Raw genomic sequence first — 20,219 nt, 5'->3', positions numbered from 1 at the left:
AAATTATGTCTTACTTTGATGGATGTTAACATTAAGATCTATCAGTGCAAGTTTATCATCCTCTGAATGTATTACTTCCAAATTTCATTTTTCCAGATAATTTTTGGTGGTTTCGTTTTAGCCAGTGCTATTTAAATGAAGAAAAGCGAAGAAAAGTCCACTATAGACTACCTCACATTGTTACTTAATTGTGCTAGATATTCACGCAGTTCTTTTGCAGCCTGGAATCTGCCATAGCGCTTCTTTGGGTTGGCGCACTCATCCAGCAAGGCCTCTAGTCGGCCATCTTTGGCAATTTCACTTGGTGGATCATGAAGCAGTCCTCCAGAGGTGCCACGCCAGGTGGCATGTCTGGATAAGAGGTTCTGACAAACAGCATAATAATTGTGGTCCACAGTGGCACGAGCACAAAGAATTTCTTTTGAAAATGATAAGCAAGCTTCCTTATCACAGTCATCAAATTTGCTTTCATACCATACATCCCAATTTTCAGGTTTATCTGTGAAAAGCGAAAAAGGAGAAAGAGAAAAATACATTTTAAGAGAGTTTTCATTGTTTCCCAAAATGTAACATTTGACTAATTAACACAGTATTTGTTCTTAAAATTGTATAACATTAAACACTTAAATATATTAATTTATACACAAACGTTTATCAGGAGTCCACCAATGCCAGGCAGAAGGATCAGACAAGGTCCCTGCTACTAAAAGGTTCAGCGTAGAGTGAAACTCTCCATGATACAGAGAAAGTGCCACACAGAAGTATGACATAGTGTGACGTGAGTACAGAGGAAGCAGTACCTGTGCCTGGGGCTGCAGAAAGCTGCACAGAGGAGAACAACTGATTTAGGTCTTGAAAGATAAGCAAGTCTGAAAAGCAAAGAGGGAAAACAGCATGCTAGGCCCAGGGTACAGTATGTACGAAGGCACGGATTTAAGCGATTGGTACGGCTGGTTCAGGAAACAGTAAATTCACTGTGGCTAGAGCATGAGACAGATAACTGGGGAGGAGGTACAGATAAGGCTAGAAAATAGTTTGTACCTTGGATGGTCATGACCATGATTCGTCTAATAGAAATGTAAATCTGGGCTGAAGACTGGAGGGACTAAGATGGTCTAGGAAAAAAAGCCAGACTGTAGAAACATTTGAGAAAAAAATTAACAGGGAAGTGTATGAGTAAAGTCTGAGGTTCTAACTAGATGGCAAGATAGACACTATTAACATGTTAATATTTTATACATAAATACAGAGTAATATAAAGTAGCTGTGAGGTATTCAGTGGAAAGGTTCATTCAAGAAACTAAAAGGCCACTGTAGCTGAAGCATTAAGGGCAGTGGAGGGATGTTAAAAATGAAGCAGAACAGATCCAAGTCACACAGATTATTCTCTGGTAAGGAGTTCGAATTTTACTCGAAGAACCATGGAAAGTCATTAAAAGCATTAAGCAAAGGAGTGCTAAGATCAGATTTATGTTTTAAAAAAGGAACTACCTGAATAGAAGGAAACCAAAGGAGGAAAGAATTTCAGAAAGTTGTTACTAATCAGTCACTTCATGAATTTGCCAATTGGGTGGTTGCAGATGGTAATGCAGTCTTCTAAGTCAGGTTTAATGGGTGGAGAAATGAATGGAGGCTGAGGAAGCAGAGACAGGCAGTAAGCAACTTTTTAAAATGCTGGGAAAGCAGAAAAGAATCTTATGCATACTTGTTTTGGGGAAGGTAAGAAAAATTGGATTTTAAGGAGGAGGGTGGAAAGTAGAAGAAGATAACTGATGCAACAATTTCTCAAGGAAGGATCTATTCTGTTTGAAAAAAATGAATGTGTATTGTTTTTACTAGTTTAGATGATAAAGGGAAGGACATTGAGGGAGTTGCCACAACAAAATCACAATTTCCCTGTAAAGGTCATTTACAAGAGTTCAGAAAAGAGGGTGAATAACTAAATATGGCCTTTTGCAAAGTGTCTATTTAGACAGCCCTACCATGAGACATTTGAAAAGAATTAGCCAGAGCTAAAGTAGCACTGGAGTAATGCTCACTGGATGAAATGCGAGAATACAGAAGCTATATTGTATTCATTCAAGGTCAGGAATTAGTTGGTATAAAACTGTAACATGTATTCCAGGAATGCTCACATTAAAAAGAAAAAAAAAATTACAAAAATATTATTTTTACGAATACTGGAATTAAAGTGTTTTAAAGTTTAGGCAAGTTGCACAACTCTGAATATAATAAAACCATTGAATTGTACACTTTGACAAAGAAAAGCATGGTGTAAGCTGCTACAACATTCACAAATGTAGGAAGAGATAAGTAGGAAATGAAGCACTCCAGAGCATGGCATCCACTCCCCATGAAAGGATCTACATGGCAGGTCAAGAAATAATCAGAAAGTAGTTTGGTGAGTACGGAATCAGATCAAGGCATTGAGAAAAATAAAGTATTTAACAAGATCAAGCTGATGTAAAAAGTATAAACCTAATAGATTGCTGTTACATTCACTGCATTCCATAGGTGCCACAAATTTTTGGTCTCTTCATCAACAGACCCCCATATGATATGAGGGGATTAAGAATACAAGACCTTCACCATGGAATAACAACCCTTTGGGATTTTTTTTACTAAATACATTAGTTATAGAACTATAGGCTTTGTCTCTTAAACTTTAAAATTCCTGTGACACTTAATTTTCAAAACACTTCAGCCATTCTGCCCACCTATCCTTTGAAGAGCTCATAAATAAACGGAGAGCAAAGTTTTGGATGAGACGTAATAATGTCAAACCAAAGTTAGAGATCTGCAGTGCTACGAATCATCTAAATGGTTGAAAAGAAAAAAAAAATCACTGAAGGGACCTCACAGAACAATGAAACACAGGATATCGCTATAAGAGACTCCACAGAAAAATATGGACTCCACGAAAGCAGTACAGTCTCTCTGGTGGCCTTTAACTATATAAAAACTTAATTCTGCATTAGATCCTAAACCACAGCATAAATCAGACAGTATGAAAAAGACATGTGTACACACACACACACACACACACACACACAGTATATCTGCGTCCATTTGAATCTGAAGGCTATTTTCTAAATAAGGACAAACTGTGACTAAGAGTACAAGCGTAAGTATAATAAATCAGTATTTGTTTACTGATACTGGTCAACTAAAACAAAGAAAGATGCAAGGTTGCCCTCTAAGGAGGAAATTAAAAGTTTGCTTCACATAAATGTAAACATTATTTTGACATAGAGAAAATCTAAAAGTTATAATACTTACTTTGTCTAATTAACCTTTTGTCAGCAACCAAAACATTTTCAGCATCCACGATGATCACCTTCCCATCTCTAGGACCAACTGCAAAATTGTCAAAGCTGACGTCCAGGAGGTAGAGTGCAAATTCAAAGTCATTGTTTGTCAGCTGCTCTGCTATTTCCATTAATTGCCAAGCGAGGTCAACTCGTTTCTCCCATGGTGCATTAAAGTAACTCCACAGTTCTTCTCCAACATAATTTACAGCCACCATTCTTCCACAAGCTCCAAGATATTTTGCAAATGGCCAACCTTCATCAGATGGAAAACTCTACAAAAGAATTATCTTATTATAAGAGATTCTGATGAAGATATCCTAGGTCTACCCCAGATCCTCCGTAGGGATTTCTACTAGGCATGAGCTTGGATTTTCTTTTTATATTCAATAGTTCAATAGAGATCAACTTTTTTTTCCTTCTTTCTTTCTTGAAGTATAGTTGATTTACATTCAGTTATACATATATACACATTCTTTTTTTAAATATTCTTTTCCATTATGGTTTATCTTAGGATACTGAATATAGCTCCCTGTGCCACACAGTAGGGTCTTGCTGTTTATCCATTCTATATGTAATAGTTTGCATCTGCTAACCCCCAACTCCCAGTCCATCTCTCCCCAACTCCTTCCCTTCCCCTTGGCAACCACAGGTCTGTTCTCAATGTCTGTGAGTAACTTTATTTCTTCTTTAACTCATACCGTGACCATGGACATGAAAATTTTTTAATAGATTACATTATAAAGCTAAAATAAAGAAAGTCTTTCTTATCAAAATCTCAGAACCAAATTGATCAACAAGACACAAGACACCTTCTTTATTACCAGATCTAAAAGTATGTATGCTTTCCTTTATCTTTTTGACTCCTGTAAGTACAATCAACCAATCCTTTCTTCTGAATGAATAGGACTGTAGGCCTATTAGCCAGCAACTGTTTAGCAGGCACCAGGCACCGTGTTATGCTGGAAGAGTGAACTACACAGTCTCTAAAATAAAAATTTTAGAAGAAAAGACATATACCAAACAAATAATTATGAGTGCGATAAGTGTTAGTTACTAAAAGGTGGTGCAGGTCCTAAGAAAGTCTTTAATAGGGGCCTTATCTAGTCCAGAGGAAAGCAGGGGTGGAATTCAAGAAGGATTCTTGGGAAGTATCTTCTATCTATACCCAAAGATTGGTAAAGAGCAATCTGATAACCTACCAGTGCAATCTCTACTCCAAGTATCTCTGGTCCCAAGTTAGCCTTGCTTCCCTTTCCAATGCCATCACATTGTCTATTCACCTTAAACCCAACTTCAAAATTATTTATTCTCTTAATCTTGGCAAGATTTTCTAATGGATTTTATAACTACTAGGAAGATTAACATCCTAAAACAAAAATCTTCCAGGATCATGAACAAGTCATTTTCAACCTAAGTAAAATGGCAGGCTTATTCTAAGGTACTCACTCTCCAAAGCTAAAACACCCAACTACAAGATGAGCAATGGAGTGCAAAAGGGTGATAAGTATTGTTTTAAACAACTTTTTGGAAGACCACATGACCAGAGGCGTTTTTTAAAGAGACATTTTTCAGTCTAGTACCTTTCCCTAAGTTGGGGGAAGAAATTATATAAAGATGATGTTTACATAAACTTCAGGGGAAACAAAGCAAAACACTACAGAATATAAATGTAGCCTACTTCTATTGCTAAAAATTGAACAATCTACATACAAGAGCTGGAGATGAGGCTCTTCTTGGGCCTCTCAAGAAAAGTAAGTAATTTTACCCTGAGCTTTTATAAAATTGACAAAGCTCAATAATACCCTTACATTAAAACTTTTATCAACTTTAAAACCAAAAGATTTTTAGAACCAAACTTCCTCCATAATTACCTATGTTCATTTGTGTTTCCTTTCAACACTATCAATGTACAATAACTATTTGTTCTTGGTACATATACCTTTTTTTCTTTTAAATTTTAAGATCTGGAGTTTTGTGATAAAATACTAATTATGTAAATTAAAAATTTAGATATGATAGTATGAATCTTTAAATACAGTAAATGAATTGATTCAATTTTGTTCAGAGACGATATCTACTGATTTCTTTAATAATTAGAGGAAAATACGTTTTTAATCGTATTACCTGAGATTTTAAAATTTCTTGTGGGCAATGGGAAGAGTGACAGATTGCTCATGTCCAATGTGACATGCAAAAACTGCTAACCACATGTTATTTTCAACCTTTCCTCCCAACTTAAAATACCTCCACAAACTTGAAAATTTATTTAGACAAAATGATTACAAAAGATTTAACTATTTCCCAGAAGTATTCATGTATAAAACCTGACATATAAATGAAAGCACTGAAAGTACGTAAATATGTGAGATTACATAGTTTTGTCATGCAAAAAGTAAACGAAAAAACTCCTCCATACACTATTGGTATATTATTCACATGCCATATTGTAGAACAGATACAAACTTATCTTTGTGAAAATAAAATGGTCTTTGACAACAGGAGAAAAGGGAACCCTGCCAACCTCTGCACATGTACAAATGCCTCCTTGTTTTTGGAGGCTTTCCAACTGGCAAACGACAGTCAGATATACACTTCATTACTCAAGTCCCTCATGGAAGACGATAAAATATATGAACAAATGTCATACTGAGCAACTTTACATTCATACAGTAATTTCTGACAACGTTAACTGAAATCCTGTTATACCTCATTTTAAGAAGAGCACTACAATTCTTTCATACAGTTTGCTACCTAATCTTTTGGAAGAACTTTAACAAATGAATTCATATCACTTGCTCATGAGAAGAATGTTCATTGTGTAGTCAAAATAGTCAGACTTCATTAATGAGAACAGAATTCTATTGAGCATTCTATTGAAAATGCTTCAAGGAAGCCAAAATATTTATAATTTGTATTTAAAACAATTCTGGCTTAGGATCAAAGTACCATGATGAAGGAGAGTTTGAGAGACAAACTTTTAATGTTACTGCTTGGATTTATTAAATATATCAAGCAATAAGAAACACAACTTCTGACTTCCTGACTACCCAACTCCCACAGTGCACAAAACCACAGTAGCTAAGATAAGAAGTATACTGCTGAGGTCCACATTTTTTTTCTTTAAACAAGATCTTAAAATCAGATTTTCAAACTGCCTAGCACAACAGGCACACAATTTAAAGTAACCTGAAATAAAATGCGTGTATTTCATTTTTATTTCTATTTTTACTTTATTTTTTATTGAAGTATAGTTGATTTACAATATTGTGTTAGTTCCAATTGTAAAGTACAGTGATTCAGTTATACATATATATCCTTTTTCAGATTCCTTTCCCTTATAGGCTATTACAAAATATTGAGCGTATTTCCCGATGCTATACAGTAGGTCCTTGTTGGTTATCTATTTTATATATAGTCGTGTACACATGTTAATCCCAACCTCTTAATTTATCCCTCCCCCCTCTTCCCCTTTGGTAACCATAAATTTGTTTTCAAAGTCTGTGAGTCTTCTTCTGTTTTGGAAATAAGTTCGTTTGTATCTTTTTTTTTTTTTTTTTTTAAAGATTCCACATACAAGCAATACCAATATAACATTTGTCTTTCTCTGTCTGGCTTACTTCACTTAGTATGATAATCTTTAGGTCCATCCATGTTGCTGCAAATGGCATTATTTCATTCTTTTTTATGGCTGAGTAATATTCCACTGTGTATATATACATCTTCTCTATCCATTCATCTATTGGTGGACATTTAGGTTGCTTCCACATCTCAGCTATTGTAAATAGTGCTGCAACGAACACTGGGGTACATGTATCTTTTTGAATTTATGGTTTTCTCTGGATATATGCCCAGGAGTAGGGTTGCAGGATCATATGGCAACTCTTATTTTTAGTTTTTAAAAGAACCTCCATACTGTTCTCCATAGTGGCTGCACCAATTTACATTCCCACCAACAGCGTAGGAGGGTTCCCTTTTCTCCACACCTTCTCCAGCATTTATCGTTTGCAGATTTTTTGATGATGGTCATTCTGACTGGTGTGAGGTGGTACTTCATTACAGTTTTGATTTGCATTTCTCTAATAATTAGTGATGTTGAGCATCTTTTCATGTGCCTTTTGACCATCTGTATATCGTCTTTGGAGAAATGTCTACTTAGATCTTCTGTCCATTTTTTATTGGGTTGTTTTTTTCTGATATTGAGCTGTATAAGAAAATGTGTGTATTTTACAGGATTATTTACTACTGAAAAAATGTGTACAAACACTTTTCATGTGAAGGAAAGAGACTTTCAACCTGGAATGGTTTAAATTCTAATTGGATTGGAGGCACTCCAATTAACTGTTCAGGGCTTTTCATCAGGCTTGAACGTATATGTCATAAAGTGTAGTATGTGAAGTTTTTATAACTATTAGTCTAAGATTACACAAAGGCACATAATAGTTACAAAACAATATATTTACTACTCTATTACTCTTTTTTTTATATTGAGTGGGTGACTACCCAAAGAAAGTCTACAGAGTATTATTACCAATTTAAAAATTAAAAATGGAAATTTAAGTATCACGTCAAACATGCTTAACTCTAAGATTTAAAGCAACATTAAATGCCTTCACTGTTAATTTACATAATAAAAGGTACTGTGAATATGAAACCTAAGATAAATCATCATGTCTAGGTATCTTTTAGCTTAAAGCCAAGGTTTCGGAAACAAACAAAACCACTAGGATCATCTTCATTTTATGAGAAAATAAAATGAAGGTGACATAAAACATATATATCAATAAAGAGAAAATTTATTTTATACTCTTTAAAGTACATAGTATTTCATAAAATTTCTACATTTAAAGGGTGAAACAGTATATGAACAGAATAATGGACTTGATATCACAAGTCTAGCTTTTGAGTTTCACCTTCACCTCTGCATCTCACTAGCTGTGTGATGGTGGCAAAGCCAAAACTTTTTAGAGCTTTAGTCTCTTCCTCTGTAAAAGTGGAATAATATTTGCCCCATATTCATCAGGGCAATGTAAGATCAAAGAAAAAAGTATGAAATGTACAATTTACTACTGCTTTATAAAGAATTGCTTACCAAAACATTTTTATACTTCCTGTTTAAATCTTCCTATTTATATAAGTCCATACATTCATCAATAGAGGTGCTTGTTTGCAAACCGCCTATTGAAAAGGCATCTACAAATAATGAACACCTTCCAAACGTAGCCAAGAACCACTAAACTAGAAATCTATCTTCACTGTCCTCTAGTAGTTTTTAATTTACAAAGGAATGTATAAATTAGTTACCAAACTTTAAAAAGGCTCAATGCTATGAGAAATGTATAGGGCATCCACAAGCACTAAAAATATAAAAAATTTAAAACTTGGTAATATGTATAAACACAGCATTGTAATTTGATTTTCATTTATAATAGGTAAGCACCACAAAATGGCTATTTTATAGCCATTTATTATCTCACAACATTCCATTAAAAGGAATATAACTTTGCAGTTCGCCTAAGAAGGAAATGTGTTACAAGACTGGCTCTTTTTTTTAAAATTCTAAATGCTGACATAACTATCACATATCTATTGATCAAAACCAAATGTCACGACACTTTATGTGACCAATAAATGGGATGTGAAATCTTAAGAATTCTAGATTTGGAGGGTACCTGAGTTGTAAGTACAGTTCAACTTTATCAGCATAGTTTAAGTGATTTGCCTCAAGTCAAATTACACAGGTAATTAAGAGGTGAACTCAGGCTAATACAACCCCTCAATCCAATATCCCTCTATTTCAGAAGTTTTCAGATTTTGGAAAGGTGACAGTACGTATATTTCATACTCATATTATGCAACGCCTCAAGGAGAGTCTGAGGTAGCACCTCACAAGAAAACATATTACACTGCAAAAATACTATAAGCTTATTCATCCTAAGTGGGATAAAGCACATAAATTACCTCGCGTTTTCACATTTGTTTGTTTTTAATTTGACGAAACCTACTTTTCTTCAGATTTTTAAACTTGGAATTACAGATAAGGGATTGTAGGTCAACCCACATTTCATTGAGTACTACAAGCAGCTGGAGTAAAAGGCAGTGAGACAGTTACTGTAGAATGAAAAAATACAAACCTTGAATTAAAAAATCCTAGATCTAGCCTAACTCCATCAAGAAATGCTAAGTAAAGAGCTGTAAATAAAACATAGCCCCTATTCTAAGGAAGGCTTTTTAGCCTGAGTTAGGAAGATGATTATTAAGCATGTATAAGTAATAAATTATGGAATTTGTTGCAAATCACAGAAAAGTATACAATATGTTGAGAAAGAAGAGTAGGGATCTATTTTAGATGGTGTGGTAAAGGGCAGCCTCTCTAAGGAAGTGCTACTTAGGGAGAGATCTAAAGGTTGAGTATAATATTACGTAGACTGGGGATGAGGCAGTTTAGAATGTTGGAGGCATATGTTAGAGCCAGAAACTGTCCTCTTCAGAACTTAAAAAAAGTCCAAAGCAGCTGCAGTGAAATGAGGAGGGAATTGCTTGAGGTAATGGAGTCTGGAGAGGGAGGTAGGGATCAGATCACGTTGGGACTTACAGAACAAAACACAAACTCCTCAACATGGTCCACATGCCATGAAAATACAAAGTATGTGTCCAAGGCTTAACATTCAGAAACATCTTACTTACTGGAGTTAGTCAATATCCCGTGGTATATAACATCATTCCAAAAAACAAGTTTTTACAATATCACAATATCCTTTAATCAATAGCCATTGTCCTACCAGATTAATTACGTCATTTTATTCTATTATGTCAGAACACAGTCCTAAAAAAAGGAGATATGGGATGTATAAGAAAAACTGATAGAACAAAGTAAGGTCAGCTCTAAAGAGTTTGTATTCTATTATCTTTTTCTCTCCTTACATGACCAAAAGTAGTTTGCATACTAAGTTTAAAAGATCCGAATTCCTTTCATACAAAAAACATAAAATATTTTATAGCCATTTATTATCTCACAACATTCTATTAAAAGGAATATAACTTTGCAGTTCGCCTAAGAAGGAAAATGTGTTACAACAATGGCTCTTTTTTTTTAAAGAAGAAAATTCCTAGTAAAGACACCGAATTGAAAAAAAAAAAATCCATTAATAGTCAAAACATGCAATCTAAAATCTAGTTAATAGGTTTTCTAAAGAACTGGCATTTCTACACGTACACGCAAATTTAAACTTGAGAACATTTTTAGAAAGTAAATTATCAAAAGCATAGAAAATGCTTAAAGGTTCAATTTGAGCTTCAAAATTATTTTTAAAAGCCAAAATTTGAACAAAATCCCATTGTAGTAACGCATGTTGTAACAGCTGTTCATAGAGATTAGTCAAATGCACTGGTGACAGACTAATGTGTTCATAGTTTTGTGAACTGTCTGGAGGGAAAATATAGTAAAATTACTGGGATGATTTAATGGTTACCTAATTTTTGATAAAATTTCTCTAAGACTTCAGCTTCTTAATTTATACTGCCAAATAGTGGCCAAAATCCATTGCAAATACTGTAGAATCTTAATAATCTCAAGATTTTCAAGTCACAGGGTATGTTCCATATATTTCATGAAATAATTTTCTGAATGCCATTTCCACCCACCTAGAATTCCAACAATATTAAGCAATGCCTTGAAAATAGCATGGTTGTGTTATTTCACTGAATATCATGTCCAACAGCTGTATCTAAAATAGGAAACTAACATCAAAACAAAAAATCTACTAAGTTTAACAGAAATAACTCATCTTTTAGAATGAGTAGCTTAAGAAATGCTCTCCCACACCAAAAAAAAAAAAAAAAAAATCACTTGGCCACAAATTTTAAATGTAAATTTTTAAATATATAAATATTTAACTCGTCTCAACTGACCCTTTCTTACCTCATGAGAACCAGCAACTGTGATCCATGTTTCTAAGTTGAAAGATATACCTAGAAACACTATACTCAAATATTTACTTTCAGTAAAACAAAATGTCAAATAAAGAAAAAAAAAAGATATAAGCAGCTTCTTTTGAACCCAATAACCTACATTACTTTCTTTAGTCAAGACCTGATTTCTTTAAAAAGTCTGCCAATAGAACAATACTAACTTCCCCCCTTCCCTTTAACTGAATTAACACAGCCCTTCAGAAGTAAAGCAAAATACCTGCCAGGAACATACTATCTCTGCATTAAATACTTGGTGCCTGGTTTTAGATTTGTATTCCTGTTGTCTTAACTTTATCATAGCCAAAACAAAACTCTTGGTTCCCCCTACTCCAACAGCCATTCCTTCTCTGGGCTTCCTCATCAACAGTTGCTCGGACCAAAAACCCTGGAGGTATCTTATTTTTCTCTTTCCCTCATACTGTAACCAATCCCAATCATCAAGTCCTGTCAGCTATTTCTCCAAAACATATTGGGTCTAACAGCTTTTCATAACCTCAACTGCAACCACCTTAATACAAACCACCAAGCTGTCTCCTACAAACCAGTGCAAAAGCCTTTCTGATTGATTCCTGTCTTATTTCTTATAACCCATTCTCCACAAATCAGGCCCTACTAAAAACACTTCTACTGTTTCCCAGTGCTCTGAAAACAAAATTCTAAACTCATTAAGCATGTTTCCAAGGCCCTACAGGATATGGACCTTGCCTACTTCTATGATCTTGTGTTCTACCACGCTTTGCTACTCCCATGCTTGATCCTGTTGGGGCCTCTAAATTTGTCATACCTCTTGCTTAAAAACACTCTGCCTTCAGAACTTTGCACCACTGGCTTTTTCTCATCATTCGTACCTCAGCTAAAATGTCACTAAATTCTGACCACCAAATTTAAAATTCTATCCCCAATCCAATTCTCCATCATAGGAATCTGCTTTGTTCTTTTCATAGCATGTAAAATCTAAGATTACCTTGTTCTCTATTTGCTGCCCACATCTAATGCCCCAGAAAGCAAAGACTGCACAAACTGTGCCCTGGCGTGTCATCTTTACTGTATCCTAAGGGCATATAGGTCAGTTCCCAGTACTACGGAGCGATGCTACAGAATTCCTGTCAGATCTTTTCAGTTCATAGTTAAAATTCCAAATGAGCACTAAGGCAAATTATGAAGACCCTGAAACATCAAACTTACCTCAAATAATAAATCTTCTAACATTCTGTCTCAGAGTCTAAGAATGTCTAGAAATAACCCAGACTTAACCTCTAGTTTTAAAATTATCATTCATCAATGTACTAAACAAAATTATTAAGCTTAATAATGATTTACAGAGAAAAATTAAACTACTTGCTTTGTATTAGTGAATCCTTACAAAAAACCATGTTTCGTACAATATTCACTCTATTCGTCATACGGGACAAATCCTTAACCCCCTTTTAATTGCTAGTCCAAAAAAACTATAGCCTGAAGCAACAGCTACATAGGTATTTATGATGTGTGTATGTGTATGTAAGGGTGGTGACATTTGAACATTTGCCATAGGAAGAGTAAAATTTACATATTTCTAAGATATCAACACAGTGTACTAAGGAAGTTTACTATAGATGTCTAAAAATGGAATAAGCTGATTTGCAAAGTAATAATATACTGTAAAAAACTTCACAAATAAGGGTATTTTGCATATAGTACCTGAATAATCCTATCTCCTTTAAAATAATCCTTTCTATCAGTATTAACATTCCCATTTTACTGATTCAAAAACTCAGGCTCTGAAACATTAAGGGACTCGTTCATTGCCACCCAACAACTTTGTGGTAGTACAGAACGCTATCTCAATACTGTCCTCACCACACCTCCTGGGCCCCCCCAAACCCCCACCTCCCAAATCTACAGGCAAAATCCCATTTATCCTCAGAATTCAATTCCTCTGTGAAATCTTCCCTGGTATCCATTCTCATGAAGATACACCCAGATGTCCCTCCCTAAATGAGTCATCTGACAGGGTGCACAATATCCTTTTTTTTTGTAGGGCTTATTATGATAGCATAATAATTAATGGTAATTAGTCATGTATATACCTACCTCCTACACAGCTAAGCTACTTAGTAGTTGCCTAGAAAGAAGGTTTCAATCCAAATGCCTTATAACAGACTATTTAGCAAATGAGGAAACAAAATTCAGTTCTTCTGACTCTAAGTCCAGGGCTATGGTACGTCCAAAGAGCTTCCGGGTATTTTACAGATAACTTCCTCCTATAATCTACAAAAAGACATAAAAATTGGATAAAAAATTTGATTACATAATTTAAAACCTTTCAAGGTCTATGACCAGGATGAATAACTATCCTCATCTTACACCAATAATTTACAGTCTCAAGACAGCTTACAATCATGTACTAAAGTTCATTGCATGTATAGGAAAAATGCAGGGCTTATATTCTAAGCCCATGTTAGTTTAATATATACAAAATGAGTGAGTAAAGAAAGAAAACGTGTCAGCATTCTGTGAAGAGTCAGCAGCAATAACTGCAATATAGGAAGTAGACCAGAGACATAAGCCAGAAAATCAGAATAAAAACCAGACTGATGAGCCACTGAGAAACTGACCACCTATGTCCAGAAAGTAGATCCCCCAAAAGTAAGCTTTCTACCCCCCACCAACATACGTGAGGAATATGTGCTGGTGCAAGCAATGGAAATATGAGGGAAAATAGTTCAAAGGTTAGACAAAAGTACAGAAAGGATCTCAGAACTAATAAGAGTCAAATGATATGAACATATCCAGAAAATAGGCTAGGGTGTCAAATGATTTTGCTCCACTGATCTGGAAGTGGTGCTTTCCTATGGGTGACTGTCTGTTTCTATACTCTTTCCAAAATAAAAGTCTCCTTCTTTTTAGGACCTGAGTTACACAGATTTTATTATTTTTGTTTGCTTTGTCCGGAAGCACAATCAAGTGTCAATGAAACCTCAGATAAAAAGAAAAACAGGAAATAAAAAACAACCCTCTAGATTTAAGCTCATTCATTTATTAGATAAAAAGTGCTCTACTCAGAACTATCTAGTCAGAACCATCTCTGAAGCCTAAATCGGGGAGTGCAGGAGTGTGGTTACTGCAGCAGCAGCCAGGAGGAGAGAAGGAGGTAGCCCCTTAAACTGTTGCTTGAAAAGAAATTCCCGTGACAAAGTCTGGAACATCCTTTCTAGGTGCCAATACCCGACAAGACCCTTAGCTACCTTTAGCTCCAGATTTGCTTCCTTTAAAGGCAGTCTCGAATTTTGATTTGCTTTAATCTGATTTCATGTGTGTAAAAATTTGAGGCTAGGAAGACAAGCCTGAAAAAGGACTATCTATCCTGGCCTCCAACCCATAGCAGGGATCAAGTACAAAAACGCCCAACCCCCTTTTATAAGAGCTTAAACTCACCAGTTAAAGTCAAGCTCAGAAGAAGAATAATTTCTCAAGTCGAGAGTTTGAGAGTCACAGGATGTTGGGGCTGAAAAGAATTTAATCCAATAGTCTCACTTTATAGCTAAGTAAAGGGAGTCCCATAAAAAGTTTATCAACTGGTCCAAAGTAAGACAATTAGATAAATGGCCATAATCTTTTGTTTACGTCAAAAACTGCATCTTAGTGCATCTTAAAAGTACATTCTTTTCCTGTAGAAATTATTTTTAAGGACAAAAACAACAACATTCACTCAAAGTTTAATTATAAAATTCATCTTGTAATGTAGGAATGGAATAAATCTGTAATTAAAGATATGGTTGATATTCAGAATCATAACTATTTTTAAGGTGATTCACATTCCAAACAGGCTTCAAAACCACTAATCAAATGCATTGGATAATTAAGTCACTTACTTATTTAATATCTAAGCACTCTAATTATTGAGTGCTTACTATGCATGAGGCACTACATAAAATGCTTTCAATGTATTATGTCATTTGTAAGAATAGAAAAGTTTAAAATCTATAGCTTAAACAATGATAGTTACGTTACACACTGTAAATATTAAAGAAATCCCATTAAAACCATGATTCAGAAAATTTAAGACAAAGTTCTACAAATATAATAAGACAAATTCCCACCTCCTTGCCCCAAACAACCAAGAGCTTTCTTATTTCTATAAACAGGACCATCTTCACTATCTCCAAGCGATAACGTCAGAGAGACAGTTTGGGCCTTAGGAAATCCAGACAGCATTTTTCTCCCTTATACACACAATTTTTATAAATTCAAGGATAAGTAAGTACAAATACTGGTAGAAATTTTATCAATAACAGAAAATATCCTACTATCTTGCCAAATACTTCAACACCTCAATTTCTGACTATTCCAAAAATGCCATACGAATATTACAAAGTTCCTCTCCACATTTTTTTCCAGTTAAGATTAGCATACTTGTAATTAAAATATACCTCTGGGTGAGGTAAAAATGTGAAGAGAAAAAGTAGAAAATAAAGATTCTAGCATTATCTTGTTGCTTGATGCTTATAAAAATTTTTTAGAAGATAATTCTATGGCAGAACAACTTTCCTTAGAATTAGATAAGCTGCTGAAGGCTAGTAAAACTATCTAACAATGGGAAGAGAGTTGTACTTCTGTATCATTTCATATCGGGAAATCTATACTACAAATCTGTATAGCCTTACATAGCTAAGGTATGTCCAAAACATATCTTGCAGACATTTAATACCATTCATGTCTCCTTTCAAGGCATAACAGAAACTTCAGTTTGTTACTGTTTCTTAAAATCAGAAGATGCATGTTTAATGGGTTACATTAATATATACTTTTCAGTTTTTTCTTTAGTACCTTATCAAAAGAGATTTTTCAATGTTTATTTTTGGAAGCATGTTTCCTACATTGGAACTTTTCTTAAGAATAGTTTGATGAATTCAATCCAAAAGACTTTTTCTCTCAAGTAGTTAATCTGGGGGCAATATAAGAAAAATCTAGTTTGTTATCAACTGTCCAAAAATTCAATAAGTAGCTCCCTCTCCTGGAAAAAAAAAAAAAAAAAAAACAGAAAAAAAAAAAAAAAAAGCAAGTTCAGAGTCTTCAAGCTGTAAAACACACACTTGTACCCTTAAAAATATTTTTTAAAACTACATGAACCCCAAAATATATAGAGAGCCAAATCTGAGTGAGTTTTTCTACCATTATCAATTAATATCCCAATACTACCATAAACAGCTATGAACAGTTTCACAGAAACCTGTATAAATACTAAAATTGTGTATGTCTGTCTAGCTAACAAAAAGTAATGAACATCATGATGTGACTTAGTGTATAACAATCTTTGTACTTGACCAAAGAATTGTGAGATTCCTTTCACTTCAGTGGTTTTATACTGTCATCAAATTTTAATTATATTGTTCATACTTAACTCATTAGTTTTTACCGAAGATTAAGTGGTTCTATAAAGTAAGTAGCAGCTCTATGAAGATCTTCTATTTAAAAATAAGTCTTCTTATTCTACTTGTTTGTTCAACAGTTAAAAAAAAAAAACCAATGACTGACTGGTATTAAAGACCCCAAATTTATATTTCACACAGCATGTAAACAGCTATAGAACTAAATTAAAATTTCAAGTTACAAATATCACAGTCAACAATGTTGATACAGATATTCCCTCACATACTGAAAACAAACTCTTATACTATAACCCACCTAGCCACCTGCTCACTGCAATTGTGTCAAGTAAGCTTAAATTACAAAAATATAACTGATTTTTTAAAAAAGTTTTTTATCACTAAAGATGAAAAGAGAAGTTTAAGCGAAGAGTTCATCAGAAAACAAGATATACGTACACTTGACTGTCTCAACTATAAAGTAAACTGAAAATACCAAGACAACTTCAAGCTTCAAAAACATGTAAGTTTCCCAAATAAAGCAGATTTACCTTAGTGCAAATCAAATGCCAACATTTCTCATATTAAAATGCCATACATTTATAGAACTGGATATACAACGTTCTTAAAATATTGGTTCTAATATAAGTAGAATTAACTGATAAAAACCTTTCAATATGCAGCCACTATTTTAGTTGCAGAAAATGTGTATTACTAAGATAGCTCTTTACTAAATTTTTGGGTCCCAGAGAATTTGAGAGACTATCTGCTAAGCAAACCATACTGCTAGAGCTTTCTCCAGGGACTAACCTTGCTAACATAAACATCTATTTCTCACAGAGAAAAAGCAGCTTAAATGGAAAAAACCTTTCAAGTCAAATGTATGTATCCTAAGTATGGACTTAAACTTTAGAGGCTGACTAGTTTTGGAACTACCGAATAATGTAATTTCTTCGAGGAAAGCTTAACCAGTTTTATATACCATTCACTGTTAGAGAAGCATTTAATATACAATCTGTACTTTAAATGACCCGTTACATACATCCTAGGACGACTTAAAATTTACTACGGTTTTGTTGGAGGCAAAGTATTTATTTTGTGTTAAAATTATTTGGCTGAACTAATCAAACGATGCTGGTTTCTCTTAGTTAAGTTGGGCAGCGAAGAACTTGAGAAAAGCCAGCAATATAAATGAATACTGCACATTCCTATTGATGCACTTTAGATTTTAAAAAAAATGCAACCCTGTAAACACCCCCCCCAGCCATCAGTGCCATTCTTAGCAGCGCCGAAAGGGCGTGAAGTATTCAAAATTACTTGTGATTAATTTTACGTCATGTTTTTTTTCCCTTTGTATTTGAAATACAGCACAACTGCTATGTAAAAGGAGCAAGGTAACTTTCCCTGCGGTTATCGGGCTAGATCAAAAGCCCAACAGTTGTAACCACTATCCAAGGACACACTGCACTAAAGGCGAGTGGGAATGTGGATAAACTCAGCAACTTTTCCCAAGGTAAACACAGTTTTGAGAGGTTCTGTTTTCTTTTTGGCTGTCACCACCAGTAAAAAGATCCCAACCTACTCCCCTAAAAGGCTCGTTTGGTTTCAAAATAAACTCACGAGAGAACCAATAAGTCAGCTAGAAGAGAGATGACTCTCCTTTTTCCCTGTTTTCTAACCCTGGCCTAACATTTCACCTTCCTGCTGCCAAATTACCGCATGAATAGAGCAGGTCACAGGATCAGGATGAAAATGTCCGTCTTGGCCTTAAAGCCTCGCAGCCCCAAGTCCAACGGGCCTTACTTTTTCCTCTTTCTAATCCCACCCAAAGCACGGCTTGCAGACTAACCCCAGCCCGGACCCCGGTCCCCATTCTCTGACCTCATCCTCCCGAGTCTATCCCCAAATTGGCGGCCCCAACGATGTGCCAGGTGAATGAGCTAAGGAATAAAACAAAGACAGACTTTGGGGCCGAAGTGAGGCCAGCCGCGCGGGGTGCTGAAGACGAGACCAAACGCGGCACAGAAACACTGGAGAACTGAGAAAGGTCCAAGGGCTCGTGAACACACTGCGCCGCGGAAGCGCAAGCCCCGGCGGATCAAAGCAGAAGGGCAGGGAGGAGAGCCGAAAGAAACTCGGCGGAGAGACATTTTGCGAGCGTACAAGACGCGCTCCCTCTGGCGTTGAAGGATCCGCAGTCAGACCCGAGATGAGCCCGCGCCCAGCTGAGAAGAGCAGACCCTCCAGCAGCCGGGTCCCCCTCCGCGATACCTCACAGCGCCAGGGGTCCTCCAAGCGCCGCCCCCTCCCCACGCCCGCCACCTCGCCTCGCCGTGCCGCACTGGGTCCTGACCCGGCGACGGGCGCGGGAGGGGCCGCTTCTCCGGACTCTCGTTCCCCGGGCGGCCCTCCCGGCAGGACGCCCCCCGCCCGGGCTCCGCGCCTACCTGTAGCACCAGCGGCTCGGGGTTGAAGGCCAAGGTCAGCAGCAGCTGCATGCGCTCCGAGTCCTTGAGGTTGCGGAGCAGGAAGCTGCCCGAGTCCTTGGTCTCGGCGTAGCGGCGCACCAGGCGGTCGAGCAGACGCTGCGAGGGGCAGTGCACCAGGTCGGACCAGCCCTCCACCGCCTCCGGCGTGAGCAGCCGCACGTCGCCGTTGAGGCGCGCGAACTCGGTGCGGGGCATGGCCTGGAGCAGGTCGCAGCGGGGCCGGCCGGTGGCCCGCTTGCAGATGCTCTGGTCGAGCTGCGCCAGCTCGCGCTGCGAGCCGAGGCGCTTGAGGACCACTCGGCGGCGGCCGCCCTCACGGGGCTCGCCGTACTGCGCGAAGTAGACGTTCTTCACGTTGAGGAAGTCCAGCAGGCGCAGGCGGCCCCACGCCTCGAACACCACCTGCCCGTTGAGGAAGCGGCGGCACCAGCTCGTGCCGAAGCACGCCGGGCACTTATTGAGCTGCAGGAAGCGCCGGTCGGCCAGCTCGTTGCGCTGCCAAGAGGCGAGCAGCGACGGCGAGTGCAGCACCATCAGCACCAACAGGCTGCCCAGCGCCGCCAGCTTCAGCGAGCGGGACAGGCGGCCCAGCTTCGGGGGCACCAGGCGCCACATCCCGCCCGCCGCCCGTCCGCCCGCACCCGGAGGGCGAGGGCACCCCCGGGGCGCCCCCGCCGCGCCGAAACCCGGAGAGTGACTGGCAGGGGCCCCCGGGCGAGAAAAGGAGCGAGGGCGCAGGCTGGGGCGGAAGGCGGAGTAGGTGTGTTAAGAGAGAGAGAGAGAGAGAGAGAGACGGGGAGCGGGAAGGAGCCGACCGGAGCAGGCTGCCACTTCTCCCAGTCACTAGTCTCCACAACTCTCGAGCTCCCTCCTCCGAGCTCCCCGCCCTCCGACTCCGGCGGCGCCTCCTCCAAGCCAGTCAAGTTATACAGCGGCGGGAGGGGGAGGGAGCGCGGGGACCTGACGGCCGCGCGCCCGCGTCCGCCCGTGTGCGCGCACGCGCTCTTCTTGTTTGGGGCGCGAAAGCTGTTGCGCTGGTGGCCGCCCGTCGAGCGAATGGGGTCTCTAATAAGAGGAAAGGAGGGACTCACGGAAGGGGATGA

The 20,219-nt window shown here is 37.6% G+C and overlaps 1 protein-coding gene across 1 annotated transcript; it reads right to left on the bottom strand.

Annotated features, from left to right (window-relative positions):
- Positions 1–167: 167 nt before the first annotated feature.
- On the bottom strand, positions 168–19,731 carry DIPK2A (divergent protein kinase domain 2A; the record flags this gene model as incomplete). The annotated part of the gene is made up of 3 exons (XM_079705032.1): positions 168–499; positions 3,280–3,583; positions 19,075–19,731. The coding sequence occupies 3 exons, from the start codon at positions 19,729–19,731 to the stop codon at positions 168–170; spliced, it is 1,293 nt and encodes a 430-aa protein (XP_079561158.1).
- Between the last annotated feature and the right edge of the window lie 488 nt (positions 19,732–20,219).

Source organism: Hyperoodon ampullatus, assembly GCF_949752795.1.
Source record: "Hyperoodon ampullatus genome assembly, chromosome: 5".
Classification (NCBI taxonomy): Eukaryota; Metazoa; Chordata; class Mammalia; order Artiodactyla; family Ziphiidae; genus Hyperoodon; species Hyperoodon ampullatus.
This window is presented reverse-complemented; position numbering and strand designations above follow the sequence as displayed.